The 21,808-nt window shown below is 35.5% G+C and overlaps 1 protein-coding gene across 1 annotated transcript in view; it reads left to right on the top strand.

Annotated features, from left to right (window-relative positions):
* Positions 1-21,808, top strand: part of LOC134528196 (uncharacterized) — a 60,370-nt gene that overhangs the window by 23,284 nt on the left and 15,278 nt on the right. The window contains exons 5-11 of the mRNA XM_063361587.1: positions 750-925; positions 11,471-11,597; positions 11,814-11,873; positions 12,599-12,664; positions 14,425-14,503; positions 14,907-15,077; positions 17,182-17,300. Of these exons, the coding sequence (XP_063217657.1) occupies positions 750-925; positions 11,471-11,597; positions 11,814-11,873; positions 12,599-12,664; positions 14,425-14,503; positions 14,907-15,077; positions 17,182-17,300 (798 nt within the window). The remainder of the gene's footprint in view (positions 1-749; positions 926-11,470; positions 11,598-11,813; positions 11,874-12,598; positions 12,665-14,424; positions 14,504-14,906; positions 15,078-17,181; positions 17,301-21,808) is intronic.

Here is a 21,808-nt window from a genome sequence, read left to right as displayed (position 1 = left end):
CATTCCTCCACCGTGGTTTACCAACAGGTAACACAGTTTTTATACTTACAACATTACTACTAGGTACTTGAATTTTAGCAAGGTATCAACTTAGTTATCACTCTCGTACTTTGAAACAATCCTTCTGAGCTCTATTTGCTACGTTATTTCGCCCAGCAGCGCAAATTAAGATTAAGTAAAGTATTCATTTGGATTCTGTTATTGAAATCGTCAAACGTACTTAGGTGTTTTGTTGTCTGCTCTGAATGTGAGTTAAAATATCGCCTTTAACAATTCATTCACTGAAGTTATATAGTAGCTAATAAATAGGGACATGTATTTTCCCCAAAATAATCTGTTCGCTCATTAGACTACAATGAGGCACGCCTGCGCTAGAGATTGTTTGGTCAGTCCATTCAGGACGCGTTTGCCTCCCCACTGGATGTCTATGATTGGTGTGCTGACAGTAGACCTGTACCTGAAATAAACCCAGCCAATCACGAAACACAGACGATGCTACAAAGTTTTAACACACAGCTGGTCTGGAAATCCTTTCACGATAATTGCATGGCCCTGGTAATGAACTAAATCTCTGCTGGCGTTACTCTCGAGCAAGCAAATTTACTTGCTAGTCCATGTTATTGATTTCTTACAGTCTATATTTATTTTTTAAAAAAAAAAAGGTTTATTTGCTACGTGAGTAGTACGTACTGATGTGAATTGTTGCATCGTTCAGGAAATGGAACTACTAATGGTAATTTTGTTTTCAGTTCGGCTACCACGAGTTCCAGTACATTTCTAGTGGCCGTTACAGACTCAAGTCCTGCGAACTGGCATCACGCAAACGAAACTTAACTTGGGAGCGTAACATAAGAACTGCGTTTGATATAAAGAACTTGAACTGCTGGGCAACACAGAGCGTCTATGATGGAGAATGGTCAACTGAGTGAGTATTCTGTTCCATGGTGACTATTCATCTTGATCATGATTGTTAAGGGCTGTATCTACGCCCCATAATAACTCGAAGAACATATCTTTTTTTTCTAAAGCTTTTTTCGTAAACCATGCAAGACACAGAGTTCAATAATTTTATGCCACAAGAAGATACTTATAAAATTCCACCTACAGTTTCAAAATTGTGTATATGTTCTTTTTAAAATATATAAAAAATAATAAAAGTAAGAAACAATAACTTCAACTTACGAGTAACTTATTAGTATTTTTACAAAAGTAAAACTATAGGACTAAAGTTCGCATTATTGCGAATAAAATGGTATATTAAAAGTATATGGTTACCGCGACAATAGTTTAGAAATTCTTAATCGCAGATGGACATTTTTCGTGCTGCTAGGGCCTGCTTCGTGCTGCCTGTGCGGGAGAAGGCATGAAGCTTCCCTGATACCGAGGTTGGTGGGGGAAGCCTGAAGCCGCTGTAGGGGAAGTGAGTTTGTGAGCCTTGCAAGGGGTAAGGGTGGAAGGGGGGTAGCGCGTGGCTTTCCGGGAAACCCCCGGTATCTTCAGTGCTCAAGGCTTCTGTCTGCCTATGCTAGAGCGAATGAATTCCATTGACGTGATGTGTCCGACTAATGGTTATGGTTTAGCTCGAAAAAATAGTAATTTTGAAATGCTTGCTGTTATACAAGTAGTTCGCATTGGTGTTCCTTGAATGTAAGTAGAAGAACGACTATGAAACAGAAATCTGATAAAAGGAAGGGGAAATGGGGCCAATTGAATTTGAGTGCACACCGAAGAAAACGAAAAGCAACTGCTTTGATTGCATATCAAAAGCAAAGGTTAGTGTGTACGTCTACGTCTGAATAAAAATGTAATTTGTAATATATGGTAATTATAGGTTTGTTACGTGAAAAATAATATTTCTCTGCACAGGAAGTGCAAAAAAATATCAGAAAATCTTACAGTAACAGAGGATACTTGGCAGAATGCAGAAAAATGTTTGACTGAGGAGCACGAAGAAATTCAGTTAGGTTCACGACCAGGAACAAGTTATACGGAGAACGAAATACAGGCACAAAAAACGGATAACAAGTTTCCTGTTAAAAAAATGTATTCTCCAATACTCGTTCAACTATAAAAATTTTAATGAAAGTTTAAACTTCGGGTTTATTTAGACATTCGAGAAACAAAAAATCGATTCAAAATCAGCAAGTACCTACCTAGGTAATTAGATTTTCCCGTATTATGAACAACCAAATTGAACTGTACATAATAATTGTAGAGTACATTTAATTTCACTTATGAATACTATTATAAATGTGGAGCAATAGCATGCAGACATTAAATGATATATACTATGCCTTGAATGGTGAGTTGAGCAAACAATAAAAACCGAGGTTCATTTTTAATTTAACTTTCTTTAAATCTAATATGCAATGAAATTCAAAATAGTTGATAAACTATAAGTTAACACTGTATAGAGGTGCTGTTTTTCGCCTTTGTTATTTTTGGTTTTCATCTTATCATCAGTAATTTTCCCAATAAAAAAACCGTGCAACTTTGACACCTATGAACTGAATGAAGTTACAGCATTTTTATTTTCGCAACAAATAGCAACTTTGGCTGTAATCGAAATTTTACAAAATCTGTCGCATGGAAAGTAAGGTTTGATATTGTTTAAATTTTTTAAAAAAATTTTGTCTGTTTTAAACAAACAATTCAGTATGTAAATTCTTCAAATACTTTTTACATCATATGTTAGACATTCTAACTGGTTAAATCAACTTAAAACTGGTTTTTATTCAAACCTTTTAATCTGAAATAAATTCCCATGTTCAGATCACTATTTAATGTGTGTACATGACGTCTCCTAAATCCTTCGCGTTACTTCAGTCACCCCTGCAGCTACTGGAGACAGAGGAAGGCGCTTTGTACTGGTCCGCACGTGTTACTGACAACGAAGTAATAGACGAAAATTGCACTGATATCAGCTCAAATACAGTAGATGAAACAGCAGCTATATCTTTTCCAAAGGAAAGCAAGGTATGGCATTTACTTCTAAAATGTTACATGTATGTGAGTACCTGTATTATTAAAAAAATTATTTGATGCTACACTCCAAATCGGAACCATTGAACATTCAGAAATTGACTGATTTTTCACCCATTTAATTTGTCAAAACTTCTTCATCGGGAATCTGTGGAAAACTAGTTTTAAAAAAAAAGGTAAAATAAAAGCACAGTTGAAACACTGAAAGGTATGAATTCACGTATTGAATTTGTGAAGAAAATAAATGTACCCACTCATAAAAAGAAGAGTAACTTTAGGGATACACTTGATGTTACAGACGGGCATTGTCAAGACATAGGTTCCTTTTTTTATAACGCAAACCAATTTTTATAAATAAAATATGCTTTTATCTCCGAATAACTAACTAAACTGTGCTAAACTGGGTTTAAATATTGATATAACTTATCTTTTGAACCTAAAAATAAAAAATAAAAATTGGCTTACATGTTTTTGACGTGATAACGTCTTATAAATCGATGAACGCCGGCTGCACGCACGAAAAGGCATGACTCATTGTCACGTTCCGCCTGAGCCGAGCGTGCAAGCGAGGGCGCGGAGCGTTCGGCTTGAGACGAATCTTTTTAGGATCCACACCTGACGCCCTAGAAGGACAAGATGGGCTTGTAGAAATTAAATTTCCTTCTTCAGCAGCTGGCAGAAACGTTGCGGAATCAGTTGCCGAAGGGAAAATAAAATATCTGTCACTTGTTGGAAACGAATTACAACTGAAAAAATGTAACGAATATTATTACCAAATACAAGGACAGCTCCACATAACAGATCAAAATGTATGCCTTTTCGGTATATGGACATCAAAGAACAAGAAATGGTTATTATAAGAATAGAAAGAGACGATATATTCTGGAAGAATGAAATGGAACCTAAATTGGTCAAGTTCTATGAAGAATGTTTGCTCCCAGAACTTGTCGACCCCAGACATACATGAAATATGGAGATTAGGGACCCATTTTTCAACAATAAATAAATTATGCAAACAAGTCCGTAACAATCTGCGGGACTGCAAGAACATGCTGCGCATAGGAAAAGTAGTAGACTGACATATAAGTCATTTTACCTGATTAAGTTTATAAAATTATGTACATTATTTGTGGATCACAAACAACTGCCTTAGCAGAACTGTGTTTCTAAGGAGTAAATGTTTATTAATCAATATTGTTGGATTTTGAATGTTGTTCACCGATGTCATGTAACAAGAGTAATTTATCCTTCCTTCAAATATATCACTTAGTGTTTTAATTTTGCATTTTGATGCAAATCCTGTGATGCATTAATTAGTATTCTAAACTGGATTATAGTATTAGGTGGCTATAACTATCAATTGTATGATGACATGTTCATAAATGAGTAGGCTAGGCTATATTTTGTGTGAATTAATAATATATATAGACTATATAGAAACTATAGACTATGTACAGGATGTCCTGAAACGGCCGTAAATTTAGCACACCGCACGTGAATGGTGGGCAAAATGACAACATTTTTGACGTGACAACGTCTAATAAATCGATGAACGCTGGCTGCACGCACGAAAAATTGTCCCACTACGGATGTGTCCTGTTTATTATTTTTTTTCCTAACCTAACTAAAAACTAAGTGTGTTTAGGAGGGGTCCGGGTTAGGGAGGGACCTAAGTGCGTCTCAGAAATAAAAGTAAATTTATTATTTAAATTGTAGATTTCATTTCACTCCTTCTTTGTATCCATACAAAATAGTGATAATTCAATAAAAATGATTCAATTTTATTCATAAAAGTATGCAGAGGTAGAATTTATCATACAAAAGATAGACATATTTTGAAAAAATTTCTTCCTCAAAGGATATAATATTTTTAATGCCTAAATGGTTTGGTTGCAAAAACCTATTACGGCTCAGTCTCAGGCCGAATATGATATTTCATTTTCTTCTGGATCAATCATTTCATCAATTTTTTGTTATGACGTCACGTTAAACTATCATCCGTAAGCCCACTTTACAGACAACCAATTTTTTCTGTTTTTTTTTTTTTTTTTCACACAATGTGGCAACACAGCATGCGGTTAGTCGCCTCTTGCGCTCAATAGGTTTCATACTAACTGAGTACGCGGGTTAAAATTATGGTCAGTCCAAAAATTATCTTTCGCTAGAACGGTAGTTGTATTATATTTGTTGAGCGTAAGAGAGGAATAACCGGCATGATGTGTTGTCACTTTGCATGCGAAAAATGTTGCCGTACAACATTTTGCCACTTACATTTTCGTCTCCAATTTTGTCCAGGAATATCGTGGTGTGCTTTATTATACTGCCGTTTCAGGACATTCTGTATGCATAATATGTTGGCACAATAAGTCAGCATAATATCTCTGCAAAAGCTTATGCATATAATTAAAACTACTTTGAATTTAACTTCAAACAAATCATTAAAGTTAAATTAACGCTCAGAGAAAAAGAATCATGTTCCTTGAATATGCAGGCCAGAAAGAAATGATTCTTCAATTTGGCTACATTTGCTATATGAATAGGCCTACGAATATGAATAAATAACCATGTATTTAAGTAAGAGAGAAACCGAACGCAAAATAATCTGTTACAAAGCGTTAGCATTAGGAGGCTAAGTTAATATTGTAATTTATCAATAGTATGCCAATGTATGTGTGATAGTGCTGTAACTATGCAGACATTTAGTGTTGTTATTGTGAACATATTGTAATATTGTGTGATAAGTAGTACAATGTGTATTCTAAAACTTTGTCTGCATCTCATATTAAAGATGAGGTATTGTTTATTGGAATTATTGTGTCACACAGTTTCAGAAATAGTGACGATGTAATTACTGCATAAACATAAAGTGGAAGTTTTATGCAGTTGCAGGCCTAATAATTGCTGACTTATTATCACCAAATTACCCTTTTGTTGTTTTACTTTGCGTACCTACATCTTTGTACTGACTTGTTGCGTTTTAAATGACGATAATTTATAAGGGGAAAAAAATATGGAAACTGGTGTGTAACTCCTCGATCATCAACCGTGTATAGTATGTAAGACCTACTATTTACATGTGGATGAGTATTTAAAGAGGCCATGGGACATAATTATCTGTTAAACATCTTCTCGGCCTACCATAGCTATTCAAAAGCAAAAATGGGGAATCTAAAAAATTAACTACCATATAAAATAATCCTTTTACCGTAGTTGCAATAACAATTTCAATGTTTTGGCTAATTATTTGGTCAGCACAGGAACAGTTAATGGAACAGTGCTCGTGGCGATGTGGTAGTTATTATCAGCAACAATAAGAGAACTATGTAGATACGTAGGCCTATGAATTTTTTAAAACAAGGCCTTATGAAAATGTTCCTCGTGATATTTTAGGATGAAAATATTACGTCTCATGTTTGTTCTGTTTAGGATTGCCATTAATTATTGTAAACATTTCTCTCAATGATTATTCCCCGTGTGATGGCATGGTAGAATTCCACCACAGCCTGCTGGACTTGGCACATTACATATCATTACCAACCTTTTTTTCTTATTTGTTTTCAAACACATTATAAAGTATTTCTCAAACCAAATAAAAACTGAAGTTGCAAAAATATAAGCTTCTGTGCATACCGTCTTCCTACATAATTTGTGTTAGAATGTGGTTTTGCAATAACCTACTGCAATTAATTTCAGTCACTAAAAAAATGCAATGTTTTTGTTCGTCTATTTTATTTTGTATACAACAGGAATTATCACTGGTAAATACTGGTAATATACCTTCTCTGTTACTCAGGACCGTTAGTACACCTAAAACGTTTACCGAAATCTGATGTAACCAAAACCTTAAAGGTTGCAGCATGCCAGAAATCCATTAAAACGTGTTTTTGTAACTCGTCAAAAACTTCAGGACATAATTCAAAATTAAGTATTTCATAATATTGATGTTATCTATAACATCCTCATAACCTATGATATAATTCTAGTTCTGATAACAAATCTGCTCTGTTCTGAAATTAATAAATATAGTTTAAAAAACTAAAGAAACATGCTTTTAAAGATTATCAAACTAAAAAGTTAAAAATAATTTTAAAATTTAATTTATGACAAAAGTATATAAGCAATACTAGTATAAATGAGAAAAAAGCTTGAGGCGCTTTGTGCCATATTTTTTGTATATTAAGCGCCCCATGCTTTTTTCTCATTTATACTAGTATTGCTTATATACTATTGTCATAAATTAAATTTTAAAATTATTTTTAACTTTTTAGTTTGATAATCTTTAAAAGCATGTTTCTTTAGTTTTTTAAACTATATTTATTTTTAACTTTTAGTTTGATATTCTTTAAAAGCATGTTTTTTTAGTTTTTTAAACTATATTTATGTATAATTATCATAGGGAAATGAGTTATCGACACTACCTATTACCATCTGAGATAACTATTTGGAGTTGCAACGTCACAAAGAAATGGTAAAGTCTCTCCGAATCATTTACAGTTAGATGTATGGATATAATCTTAGAATTTACCGGGGAAAAAAAAAAAAAAAAAAAAAAATTTTTTCCGGCGTGGCCGGGAGTAGAACCCACGATCGCTGAATCTGAAAGCTGATGTCACAGAAGTCGCGCGCCTTAGACCGCTCGGCTAAAGAACGTAATGAAATTGGTGGGACATTTTACAGTAATGAGCCACTCACTCTTAGTTGAAAGAGTTATAGACGGACAGACAAACATACAGGTGAAGCTAATATAAAGCATGTAAAAAAAAATCAACGTGTGTCCACGTTTTAAAACTATGTAGTCTCAGATTAATCGCAGGTAATACAACTTCCATAACAAAAAAATATTAGTATATACAGTAGAGTCTCGCTAATACGGACTTGTCGGAACCGGACCCTGTCTGGATCACCGAATGTCCGGATGAAACGAAAACCACTTTAAAATGTTTCAAAAACAAGCTTTATAGCCAAAAGGAATATATATATATATATATATTATTGATGAAACTAACGTTTATTCTTCATAAAGTACATATGTATATAAGACTTCAGGCGACTGAGGGCAAGCGGACCCTCTCTTAGAATTGTAATTTCTCATTTTTCTGTGTCACAACACTTTTTTTAAAGATTCGTCTGGATTAACCGGATGTCCGGACTAGCGGCGTCCGGATTAGCGTAATTCTACCGTATAAATAAATATATATTAATATATACACATAAAAATGAATTAAGGCATACAATAGCAAGTTTCTGCAAAATACGTAATTGCAGAAAACTCAGAAATCTACAAAAATCCCAACATATTAATTCATCATAAACTAAATCCTTTTTTACCTTGGTTATTTGTAACAGATTTAGGATATCTGAAACTATTTAATAAAATTAAAAAATAACTTCCTAATTTACCAAATTACATATATAAATTAAATATTATATATCTTACTTGACTGAGTATGCACAGGCAAAAGTAACCTCTCGTAATAAGTAAATTTCGCAGGGGCACAGATAATCATATCATTAACTTGCTTTCTTTTTTATTTGTCTTTCCTCCTGAGCACGTTTCATACTTGCACTGTGACATTTTTACCCTCCCTCACTTTCAGTAGGTAGCTAAGTAAATATAGGCCTACATTTCACTACTATCATTCTGTAACAGTAGTGTAACATTTGTTCTATATCCGTTTTTATTCTTCGTATTGTAATCTATTCGTATAAGTTAACATACCTAAATATCCAATTGCGTCTATCTCAGTTTCAATTTATCAGCATGGATATAGATGTGACGGCCAGAACACAGACATCCAAAAATATATGTATTACCTCTGTATCAGTTTAAAAAAAAAAGCTAATTTTTGACAGTTCTAATTTTGCGCCAGTATGATTTTGACAGCATACACTCTAAATCTGAATTATTGAAAGTTCACTAATTCACAAATATGGATGAAGCAGTTTCAACTATTTGAATCTGTGAAAATAATATATGTCAAAACAGTGAATATTAACAGATTTCGTTTAAAAGTGTCAATATTTCACAAATGAATTAGTGAATATTCACCGATTGTTTCTGTTTCCACATAATAGTTTTAGTTAATTGAAGCAGAATAAAATCACCCCTTCATCGGTGCTGCACCTGATGGCCTCATTGGAAGTCATACAATAGTGGAAATAAAGTGCCCAGCATCAGCATACGAAAAGGATCTAAGAGAAACCACGAACGAAGGAAAACTGAAGTACCTGACGTTTTCCGATGATAAAATGAATTCTGTCGTTATAAATAAGAAACATGAATATTTTTAATATAATACAAGGTCAGCTACATGTCATACAAAGGTAAAGCAGAGGGAAATCTCAAAAACAGTTTTAGAAGTGTCTATAGCATGTATTTTGCAAGGACGTACGAATATTTTCAAATAATATTTAATTTCCTGTAACCATAACAAAAAACTTTAATTTCAGGAATTTATCGCTTTACAGAGTAGCGTTAGATAAAAATTACGGTCAATTCATGTATACGTCCTTAGCATGAAGTTTTCAGTTTGTATTATTATTGTTGTTCAATTTCTGTGACAGAAATTGTGTGAGCAGGAAATAATTTTTCAGTACACTGCGTACAAATTTCAACAATGTCTTCATTGCACGTTTTTGACATTACATACTCAGTTTTAAACGGTAAAGTTTTGATATGTTAGACAAATTAAATTGTACAGCTGTGCAAAAGTTAAGCTTTCGACAAATTTGCCATAGATTATAGTCATTTGCCTATATTCCTGGGCTAGGTATAATGTGCATAGCCTACGTAGCAGCATACGACTTTGCTGGGACGAAAGCCAAACACAGGTAAATTCTCAGAACTGGCGGTGGAGACCAGCCGTCCTTTCTCCACGTCGCGTGCAGACGACTGTCCGCGCGAGAGGGGGGGTAACGCGCCGTCATCCCCTCCCTACCTACTGTAGATACGCGGCGAGCCAAGAACAGTGACGCCCCCAGCTACAAACTCCGCCTCCAGGGCGCTCCGTTCAAGGTCATCCGGACACATACCGAATTCTCACGCGTATAGATACGAACCTTAAACCGGAAGAAAGGGAGGTAGTGCAGTAGTGAGACAGTGGACTTGCATTCTGTAGTACCTGGGTTCAAATCATGTTCTAACCATCCTGAGCTCGGGTTTTCTTGGTTTCGCAAAATCCAGTCAAGATTAAATTATAGGATGGTTCATTTTAAGAAATAAGATATGGCTGATTCTTTCCTCAGTTTACTTGCGTTCTTCTCACGAGAACCTCTAACGACCTTGTTTTCGACGAGACTTGACCCACCGCCCCTCCCCCCAAACCAAATTGGGAGAAAAACTTATATTATTTAGCTACCAATCCAATTTATTACCTATATCAAATGTATCTAGTGGATGAATACAGTCGTAAAAAATCTTTTTTGGCACAGCTTACAGGCTTAGGAATATTTCGAAGTAGGCCTACCTATTTCTTATAGAAATATTTTGGAAACTTCTATAACCTCCTGGAACAATTAAAAAATTTAATGCACATAACAGCTTTATGTTCTCCAATATTACAAAATGTTCGATTAAACATTTTCTCATTTTTCAAGCAGCGAAAATAAGTATTATTAATGTTTTTAACTCAATGCATCCAGCATTTAATAGCTTAGCACGAATTTCATATTATGCCAACTAAGTTAGTTATGCCAACTAAGGTAGTTATTATTTTCTGATCTTCAAAAACAATTTTTCATCCCTTTCAGTATTACCTAGTACCTATTATAAAAATTTCCTTTGCTTGAGGTTTAAAATTAATAATTTAATGTAAAATTGACACTCTTTTTTTAAACATAGGCAAAGTACACAGACATTGACAGTTTTAAAAATACACTGGTGATTTATCATGTTCATTGGTCAAGAGCGTACGCAGAATTTCATTTATTGGTGGAGGGGGGGGGGGGGGGGAGGGATGGGATAGAACCATTTTGCCCGCTGTTTGCTTTCAAATTCTTCCCCTTTGTTGGTGAGAATGATACATTTATAAATATATTTCTTTTGAGAAACTTAGGGGGGGGGGGGGGTTATATATCGTGTATCACCTCCAGTTGCATACGCCCCTGCCCTTGGTAGGGAGAATATATTTTTTGCTAAAAGATTTGGAGACTATCTCTTTGTTAAAACACTGCAACATCATCTGCGTTTCGTGATTGGTTGAGTGTCTTTACGGCACATGCATACCGTCAGCAGAAATTGCTGGCGCGGTCAAAGCCACGTTGTAGTCAAATGTGCAGTCAAGTTTTTTTTTTCTCGCGAAAAATAACTGTCATTACCCATTGGCCTCAAAATATTACTCAAGATCCTTTAGCCATGCTTGTTTTTATGTACCTATGATACCTGCTATGCAAATAAGAGAAAAATATCAATGCGCTTAGTGTACTAAAAGTACCTTGTACTAATGCTTAAGTGTGTGTCCGTATACGTGCAATTATGCTTGCATTTCAGGAATAGAACAGTCAATGTGATCATTCCCTTCCGAAATCCTGTGACATTTCAGAATGATAGAATATACAAGCTGCTGGACTCAAACATGACAGAGGTCAGCGTGTGGACGATTAGAGCTCGCGAAAAGGTTGGTGCCAAACAAAGTTTTTACTGTAAATAATAAAAAATGTGTTTCACTGTAATTTAAAACTATCCAAGTGAATTTTTTGCACAGTATGAGATGTTAAAAAAGCATTATTGCAAAGAAAAAATTGATGAACTTGTTACATATTATAAAGCAAATGATATCCAGTAAAAATAAAAATGCTCCATTTAAACCGTCTATAATATTTTTTTGTTTCAGGATAGTGACAGTTTAATTTGCGAAACGAATGACAGCAGAGTTTATTACAAACCTGAATCCGTAAGTAAGAAAACACCCAAAACAAGAGTTCATAATATCATAAAATTGCCTACTGTTCATATATTGTGTTTGAGGTGTAGCTGTCTACAAGTATTTTCAACAATAATTTAAATAAAGCTTTGAAGATTAAATGATATTTTAAAAAATAGCACAAGTTTATAAGCCCTTTGTAAGAATCCATAAAAAAAACAACACATTTCCAGAGAGAGGGGTCTCAGGGCATTAGACCAATTTTTGACCCACAACCTTATGACTGTAGGAATACATTTTAAGTGATCTCAAAAACTGAAGGAAACAAATCACTGATTTATTTTTCCATCTCATCTTATGTTGGGTAGTACTGAAGAAATCATTGGCATTTAACTGTTACTGGTCCAAGCACACTAAAGGCGGGTCTATTAAAGCACAAGAAAGGGGACGTAACAAGAGGTGAACACAAATTAAGTTGAACGGAAAAGACAATTATTTTTTTGTTCATTATTTTATAAACATTAATCACAGGCGTAGCAAATGATGGTGTCAAATACATTAACACATTGCAAATACAACGTGAAAACTTTATTTTTCAGAGTGTAACAACATATTTATACATCCACTTGAATATATATTTGTAAGATTTTGTAGTTCTGCAACAACAGTTACTGGTATCCTGCCACAAGAAACACGAATATCTTGTAATGGGTAATGGTGTTGCAATAACAATATGCATTTGTTTTTTGTTGCAGGACAGCAGGATTCACGAACAGAGATTCATGATAAAGAACCTGTTGTCTGGAAATTACACACTCATAGTGAGTTATATCTTAAACAAAAGTAACTACGGTGAAATCTCATTAAAACGTACCTGAAAAAACCTAACGTTTTAGTACATATTAATGAAAGTACTTTATACAGAACTGTTACTAAATGTAACACATCTTTTTGGGACCTGAAAATATATACTATAAAGTGAAGAATGATTTATAGTGAGGTACTTTATGGTGAGGTTTTACTGTACGCTATATTTTGTTTGGAACTTCCATGTTTGTGCTACACATTGGGATTTCAAGGAAAGCTGTGAAACTCGTTTCTTTTGCAGTTCTCAGGAGACAAATAATGTAATAATGTAAAAGGCTGGAAATTAAATAAAAATAAATAAATAAAATGATGGAAATTTATATTAGATTAAATATTACTTGGGAACACGGAAAAGTGGGTCCAAATTGAGTGTGTAAAATCTGTGAATGAAAGAAAAGGAATCCTACTGTGTACTAACTTGTAGAGTGGAAGGTCTTTAATCCTGCCAGTTTGGTGCCACGACCATGCAAGTTAAAACTTGTGCAGAAGGGGATTACCGCAGAAGTAGATTTAGTTCATCGTAATGAAATTAGTTATTAATTCACAAGGTAATTCACTGTTCACAATTAACCAAACAATATATAATTTAGTTGTATGAAAAGAACACTAAAAATATGTATTGTGTTCGATAACCTCCATTTTTTTTTGTAAATGGAACATAAATAATCATGCAAACTTACAGATATTTGTACAGTTGAACCTTTACATGAAAATAACTATATCACTTAAACATAGTGTTCGCAGAAAAAACTGGGTTCGGATTCTTACACGGGCATTTATGCTTTGTGTTGTCCGAGAACCTCCAATAGTTAAAAGTTATTTGTAAAACGCTCCCTGTAAAGCTTTCTAGTATTAACTGCGCATATAAATAATCACGATTAAATAAAATTAAGTAATACCAAACACTATTGTTTAATATTCCATTATATTTTGCATGGTTTAAATATTATGCTTAAATAAAACACCATCTAAAATATAAAATTATGCGCCAATTTTCGTAAGAATTATATAAAAAAAACGTACTTCATGTATGCAAAAATAACCATAGAAATGTGTTGAACAAATTTACAATATCTTTCTTGCAGTATTACAAAATATTTCTTGGTAACTTGTTTCCAAAGGAAATTTTTGTAAAAGTACAGAAAAATATTTTCTGTGCATTGCCGCATTCAGGTGAAGCCTGTTTACTTTGAAGAAGACCCAAAATCAAACACTGTTCGTAAATGTGACACCTGTCTAACTAATGAAATTGCAATCATTTAATGCTAAGTTAGTATTAATTTACTAATATAGTGGACGTTGACATATGTCCCAATGTAGTTCGGAAGGTTTATAAACTAAGCGTGCCTAAACATATACATAGTTCCAATTTCAGATGCCTTACACATCCATGCCTTCAGGAGGATTTTTACTTTGAATTTCACACATACAAAGTTATCTGTAATTCATTCAAACAAGTAGGCTATGCCATGGTAGTCAGAGAAAGCAGGTTCCATTACTGTTACATATTACAAATTACACCCCAATGAAATTACACGACAAATAACTTTGACATACTGACTCATTTATTCATGTATGCTTTTTTTATTTTTTAAAGCTATGGTATTAATAAGCTTAAAAAGTAGTATATTGCAAAATTCTCGTGTTAAAATTGTTCTATGTTGTGAAGCAATACTAGCAAAATTTAATTTTGCACATTTCTTGCTGATTTCAGGTGGAATCGTTGTTCAACCCTCTGTCCGTATTGGGCACAAAGATAAACGTGTGTGAAGAGCTGAAAATAATTTATATAGGTAAATACATAGATGAAAGAAGAGTTTTGTTCTCAGTAGAATTAAATTATTTAAAGTGTTTTATCTAATGTGTGCACTTCATGAATGGAAGAGCATCTACGTAAACCCCTGAAAGCATCAGGGTGATCCTGTACTGCGGGTATTTATCACCCGACCTTGGATGAGGAAATTTTAGTTCCCTGCCACGGGGGATTGCCCTGACCTTTTTTTCCCCGCTTCTTCCAGCCACAGATGTGCCGTGTTTTAATTTTCTGTATGGAGTTCACTCACGTCCTGAATCAGTAATAGTTTGTCCAAAATTTACGCAGTTGAACGGAGTTACACAGTCGCTGTACTTTTGGTAGGAACTGTCTTGTCACACTTTACGATAAACACAAGCTCAATTTTTATTTATTTCTTTCAGATGTCAGCCCCAAGCAGCCGAGCTCCAGTCTTATTTTGTCCCGGGAAGAAAGGCCAGTGACGATCTTCGCGATACTGTTGGTAGCAGTTGTAGCTTTGAGCAGCTTCTGCTACCTCATGCATTTAGTTTGGAACTACCTACACTATCACGTTGTCGATGAAGTAAAGTGTGGTAAGCAAGTACTGAAATACATTCGTTATTTGGTTGGTCATACAATAATTCTTCTTTCAAGTGTAGCCAAAAAAGTATTTTGCTTGGACGTCCATTTTTATTCCATTTCAGAATTTTATAATACTGTGAACAGGACCTCAGAACCTGCATGGTTAATTAGCTTATACAATACTTTGCTTTACTGCTTTAAAACACGTACTGTAACGTAAACATATTACTGTGCATAACTGTACAGTACTGTCAATGCCAAATTTATTGGCAGTGAAAATTCTGGTTGGGGGCATGCTTCATTGCATAAGACTACAGAGGCGACCATCAATGCTGTGGTCACAGTCCACATGCAACCTTGGTGTAAAAAAATGCCAGCTATGGTGACCTGTGCCGTTCCGACGATCAGCGATCGCACAAACAGTAGGACGAGCAGCCAAGACATTTGGCTCGAGCGCTGTCGGTGTTTAATATCTATTTAAGATTTTTAGTTTTTGTAGCTGAACGCAGAATATTTATGTAGTTTGTAGGTAATTGACATGTCGTATGATATTGTTACGATTTACGCGGGTTCGTAAAGGATAGCCCAATTAATATATTTTATCACACATTTTTATTGATGGCCACTACTTATGTCACTTACAATTAACCTTATAAAAATGCCAAATAATCAATTGCACTCAACAAAATGTTCCTTCCCCAGTCACTCGTTTTTACAAACCACACACCTCGCTGGGCCGCACCTCTGGAGCAACTCTCGCCGCAGCACCCCTCGCGAATCTCCGCCGCGGGACTCCGTCGCCACACACCGCCGCCACCGACGCACTTGCCTTCGCCGAGGATCCACTCGATGCCTTGCTCGGAACTTCGCTCGGAACTCCGCCGCGGGAAATTCCCGACTCCACTGAACTCACTCACTCCCTGCCCTGGAACCTTCGTCCAAGGACTTCGCCACTCTGCCGTACCCGCGGCACTATCGCCTCGGAAGCTCCGCTGCGGGAAGGCTCCCGCCTGAACTCTCTCTCTCCCTGCCCTGTCGTCCTCGGGCATATATATAGGCCCCGGCGCAATTACAGAACTCACGAGAGCGGCTGGGGCCAGTCGCGTCATTCCGAGCCGTCCCGACGGCAGAAATCTCTCGAAAACACGTGTCGGTGGCTCGCGTAACTCCGCAGCTGTCAGGTTTCAGTTTCGTGTCAAAGGCAGGGCGCCCCGCGGGGAGTGATGGGAAGGAGGGGGGAAAGCGACAATCCTTGTTATCTTCCAGGCGCGCGCGGTGCATCTCACGTTGCGGCAGTCGCCAGCCAGCTCTGCACCTGAACGTGTCCCGGCCTTGCTCACGTTCGTAACATTATATACAACGTGTACTGTTGGTCCGAAGAATGCATATAAATAATATTAAAAAAAAAAAAAATTAATGGCACCAAAGAAAACTTTTTTTTTTTTTTTTAATAATCTGAATCTGGCTTTGAATTTGAAACAAGCCATGAAATTGGATACTTCTTTCAGCTGGATATTGATGTTTTAATTTAGTACCTAACCAGGTCCTGCTTCACCAGCAGAAACCTTTGAGCTAAAATTTTGTAAGTTATAGTACATAAGAAATATATATGGTTAAGTGTTGAACTTGAGGACAAGTAAGAATTATTATGTGTACTAGATATTTGCAGGGTTCTTTATGAATGAGCAAAAAAGAAGCAAAATTCTTTCTAGTCAAGCAACAAGGTATAAATGATAATTTTGTGTGTTTGTTTACAATTTTACAAAATAATAAATGGGTAATTAGTTTAGCCAAAACCTAGTATTTTGAAAGGAAGGGTGAAGTTAGTCTGTTTGTACTGTGTGTTTACTATTTATCCAAGAACATGGACAGCTATTTAGACATTACATTTTAAAATATACATCTTGAAGTAGAGGAACAGGATCTTAAAATCTTTGCTGCAGTAGGTAATATATATATTTTTAATTTTAGTAATTAGAGTTAGTATAAAATACTACAGCCACAAACCACAAAGTAAATATATATGGTCCTAAGTAAACCATGTAAAACAAACTAACTTTAACAGCTGACATTGAAAACAATGTTGTCAGTTAAGTTTGACTAATTTTTTTACAGACATAGTTGAAAAAGATTCAACAAGAAAGAAAGTTCTGCTCCTGTATGCCAGGGACTGCGTCCAATTCAATGACTTGATGGCAACGTTCCGGGGACTTTTGAAGAACAACAACTTTGAGGTCAGCCTTCGCTAAACTCATTTTTTTTTATAAACCATGTTGTGAAATTTTATGTTTCTGAAAAATTTATCTCATTGAATGGAAAATATAACGCTTAAAACACTTTTGCTAAAACAATTTTTGGTATATCTTGGTCGCTAACAAACTTATGAAATAAAAAAAAAAAATTCAAAAACTTTAAGTTAAAAATCACTTAGTGGTTAATATGATTATTTAAAAATCTGGTAGTTTTCAACAGAAATTTCTAGTAAGGGGTCTTCTCAAAATATTCATCTTAGTTATCTACCATCCATATTACTTTTATACTATTGAGCTGGGAATTTGTGTATGCGTTATATTTGTCATATTGAGTTTGGTTCTTTCGTGACTTCTTAATAACCATGCCCAGGTGCAGAGCCAAGAGGGAGGATATTGGGATATAAGTGAATCTTGCAGATGCACTTATAATTCTTAATGTTTGTAATTCGTGTTTTAGATTAATTGTAAAATATCAATTTATGTGCTGTGAAATTAAAAGAAGATTGATTTGAAGTGATATCAAGCGCTATTATAAATCTTTAGTAGACAATGCCGTAAAAATATATTCCCACGAAGCTGTGGAAATACCAAATTACGATAGGCGGGAGAGTTATCACGGCGGACTAAGTTGTACGACTCTACCAGCGTGAGTAAATATAGCGCTCCTGTTTTGGCGTAATATTTGAAAAGATACAGAGAACTCTCTCATCAACCATGTGGCGAATGTCACGCCCTGTGACATGCCCCTTGAAATAACACAGAGTGGCGCCCAACACCCTTAACACTAACGCTAGCTCGTCCGAGAATAACCTTATCACTGCGAGTAAACAAAGCTTCGCGGCGGAGAGTTTCTGATAAGTGCTTGACCATAACTTCCTTCCGTTCCCGCGGAACATCTGTAAAGTGATTGCGCGTTCGCCAGCAAGCCAAGCCAGGCCGAGGCGAGATACTTCATCGTTGGCATTTGAAGTTTAATGCGGTGGGTGTCCCAATACGATGATGCTTCCGAACCCATTTTTGTAAACATCGAAATGTAACTTGCTTTTTGAAGTGAAGATGGCATTCTTTAGAATGATACGACAAATGTCATCGCACAAGTCTGTTATGCATGAAGTCTTATTTAAGGTGTTTTTTTTTAACCAAAAAACTTAGTAGCTATAACAAAATAACATTTCTGCATAAAAAATGTAAAAACCAAAATTGAATACTAAAAGAAAGGATAGTGAAAATAATTTTATATTTCATGTACTTACTCTTATTTTTTATTTGCTGTGGCACACACAGACTGAAAAATTTGGTAAGTAGTTGTTGCAAATAACAAAAATATATACAAATAGAATAGTTAAACTGGCTAGGGGACAATTTTTATCAGTCACTGCCTGCTTGGCTTGTAAATAACCTTGATCATGACCTTTAGCTTGATGCTGAGTATTCACAGGCTCAGGAGAACTGTATCGATACACTGCGTTTCAAGTTTCATCGATAGTATACATAGATCTGCATGTCTGCCATGTTGACTACTGCTGCTGCGTTTAATCGGCTTGATGAAAACAAATGAATGATGAATAAATATATAACAAGTACAAAGTAAATAATATTAATCATAATTAAAGTTCCACGTAGTTACAAAAAATCACAAAACTCTTAAACAAAAATATAAAAAAAATTGTTAAAAAATTAATTATGAGGCCCCAGCGCACAGAATAACATTTATTAAACTGCCCAACCCCTGGCTGTCAGTGTGAGTCTGAAGCCGGAATTACAATCGCCCTTCCGTCCGTCCGTCATCCATCCGTTGATCACGCGCGTTGCAGCCAATCATATGGCCTGAAAAATTCCATCCGTCCGTCCGTCAAAAGCTTGGTAACTCCATACTTTTGATGGACGGACGATTGAGATTATAACCTCCAAATGGTTGCAAGGATTTTACGTGTAAATTGTTTATATATTAGAAGTTTCTGAAGTTTGTTTAATTATTTAAATGCTTGTATGATAATTTTTAAAATTGTCTTCGAACACATTTTAAAGGATTGTGTTTTGAAACAAAAATCGTCCGATTCACAGAAGTGTAGTTAATTACACATGGTAACTTTAAAAATGTTGAAAAAAATACCAGAGTGATAAATATTGAGTTTAATGGGTCACAAGTGCATAGTTTACATAATTTTGAAACTAATTTAATAAGCTATACAAGATAAATTTTCTTCAAAATTTATGTTTTCTGAACAGTTGGCAGCATGCATAAGGGAAAATATAGGATGCTAAAAAAAAAGTACCAGTTTATAGTCCCTATGTAACATTTTAATTTAGACTAATTACAACGTATCATACATAAAATTGAAGGTAGGGGAGACCAGGGCAATATGATCCCCTTAAGCATTGAAAAATTATTCCTAATATATCAGTGCATGAAAAAATGTGAGGATATTTTCGTGTATTAAGGCATAATCAACGAACACTTACAATTTTTTAAAAATATTTATGACATGAAAACTAAAATCTTTGAGAGTGATTAATTCTTAGTATGCAAAAAGCTCATTTTGCCACGGAATATGGGGCAAAATGATCCCTAAATTAACTTACTTTTACAAAGGTGAATTTCAACCAAAATAAATTAACAAATTATGCAGCATAACAAACACATGAAGTAATATTACAACAATTGTAATTATGTGGATAAACATCAAGAAAAATAATTTTTTTATCATACAACTGGCATGACATGTTTGTTTTGAATGTTAAGTCCATATTCAAAATAATGTTTTTTTAAACTATTAAATGTCTTCACACATTCCCTTTTTAATGGCGACAATAATCACAACAGAAGACTGTATCATCTTATTCAATGATTGCACAATTCACGTGAGCCCACTGTTTGCACGACTGACACCATCCAAGGCTCACCTGCTACAGATTGAAGAACTGCTTCGGTGCAGTAAATGCATAGTGGATCATTATCATCCTCGCTATTATCTTGCTGTGGCATATCCACATGAACCTGACTAGAGACATTGTTTTGTAAACAGCCTCCCTTATTCTCCTTCTTGAGAACTGATTTGGTCTGAACCTTAGTAGGCCTGCCCTTTTTTAGCATTCGGTTTTGTTCATCGTCTTCTTTTTTCTACTTTTCTTCCACTAACATATTTTTGTAGGGACTGCTTGTCAGTACTGCTGTAGCTCCGCGTTTTAGTCTTATTGTGGTGTTACACCTTGGCCTGCTGATTTTGGGAACTGGACAGATTTCCCCTGGAGGTGAATTTGTAAATGCTGAAGGATTCTGACACCTACTTAAAACTGGCTGACCTTTGTCAACAACAGAAGACACTTTCGACACGTAAGCACGATCTTCACTTAAGCCTACAGTATGCTTACATGAAGGAACATCAACCACATTATGAGACAGCCCATCTGCTGCTGTATTTGCACTTACAATGTCGTGATCTTGTAAACAACCTGCAGAAGAGGTCTCAGGGCGAGCAACAGGTAAAGCAGACATAGAATAATTACAGTGTTGAAGTTCAGTTTGATCTGTTGTTTCTGCAGGTGTAAAGTCATAGTCTTGGAACACATCAGGGTCGTATGGGTAAATTCCACACTCCTGAAAACCGTTTATAATATTGACAGGAGTACATGCTCTCAAAAATGCCTCGCCGAACAATTTACTTATCTGATATAGGGTGACAACTCGGCTTGGATGATTGTTCAACCATTTCTGAAGGGCTACATTTAGTACTCACTCAGTGGAAACATTACTGCAACGTCCAGGGGTTGGAGCCTGTGATTACAGTGGTAAGCAAATGATTGTGACATTACATTTTCTCGCTAGTTCTATGACATCCAGGTTCTTTGTATAACTCAAATGGCCATCCAATATCAAAAGAATGGGATCATCACGGGTTGGTTTTGTATGTTGAACAAAATGATCAAACCAAGAAGAAAACACGTACAAATTCATCCACCCAGAGCTGTTACATGCAAATACTGAACCTGGAGGAGCTCCATCAGTCAGCTCCGCCTTTATTCGTTGATGGGAAATATGAGAACCACTAGCAGACACACACACAACGGCTGTAGACGACTCGCCTCTCTCAGCAGATACAATCCTACAAACTCGACGCCGCCCTTTCTGAGCCAATACTGCAGAATTTCTACTTCGAACAGTACCAATAGAAGTTTCATCAACATTGAGATAATTCTATGTGGCGGAAAAGGTCTCTCTGAGTTCACATCCCCAAGAAGTTTAAAGAATTTCAAAACAACTGGCCGATTGAAAGTACGTGCTCTTGCAGCAGATGTGGATTCAGGAACCCTTAATGATAATTCTGGATGTCGACGTCGGATACCCAGTAACCAGTCTTCTCTTGCAAGGCCCTCTTCATGGTTGAAAGGGTGTGCAATGTAATTCCTTTCTGCCAACTGAAATGCTAACTTCCGCACATCACGAGTAGTCAGACCATACATTCTGTTTTGCATCTGAAGTCTGTGACTTA

The sequence above is a fragment of the Bacillus rossius genome, chromosome 1, assembly GCF_032445375.1.
Source record: "Bacillus rossius redtenbacheri isolate Brsri chromosome 1, Brsri_v3, whole genome shotgun sequence".
NCBI classification, from domain to species: Eukaryota; Metazoa; Arthropoda; class Insecta; order Phasmatodea; family Bacillidae; genus Bacillus; species Bacillus rossius.
This window is presented reverse-complemented; position numbering and strand designations above follow the sequence as displayed.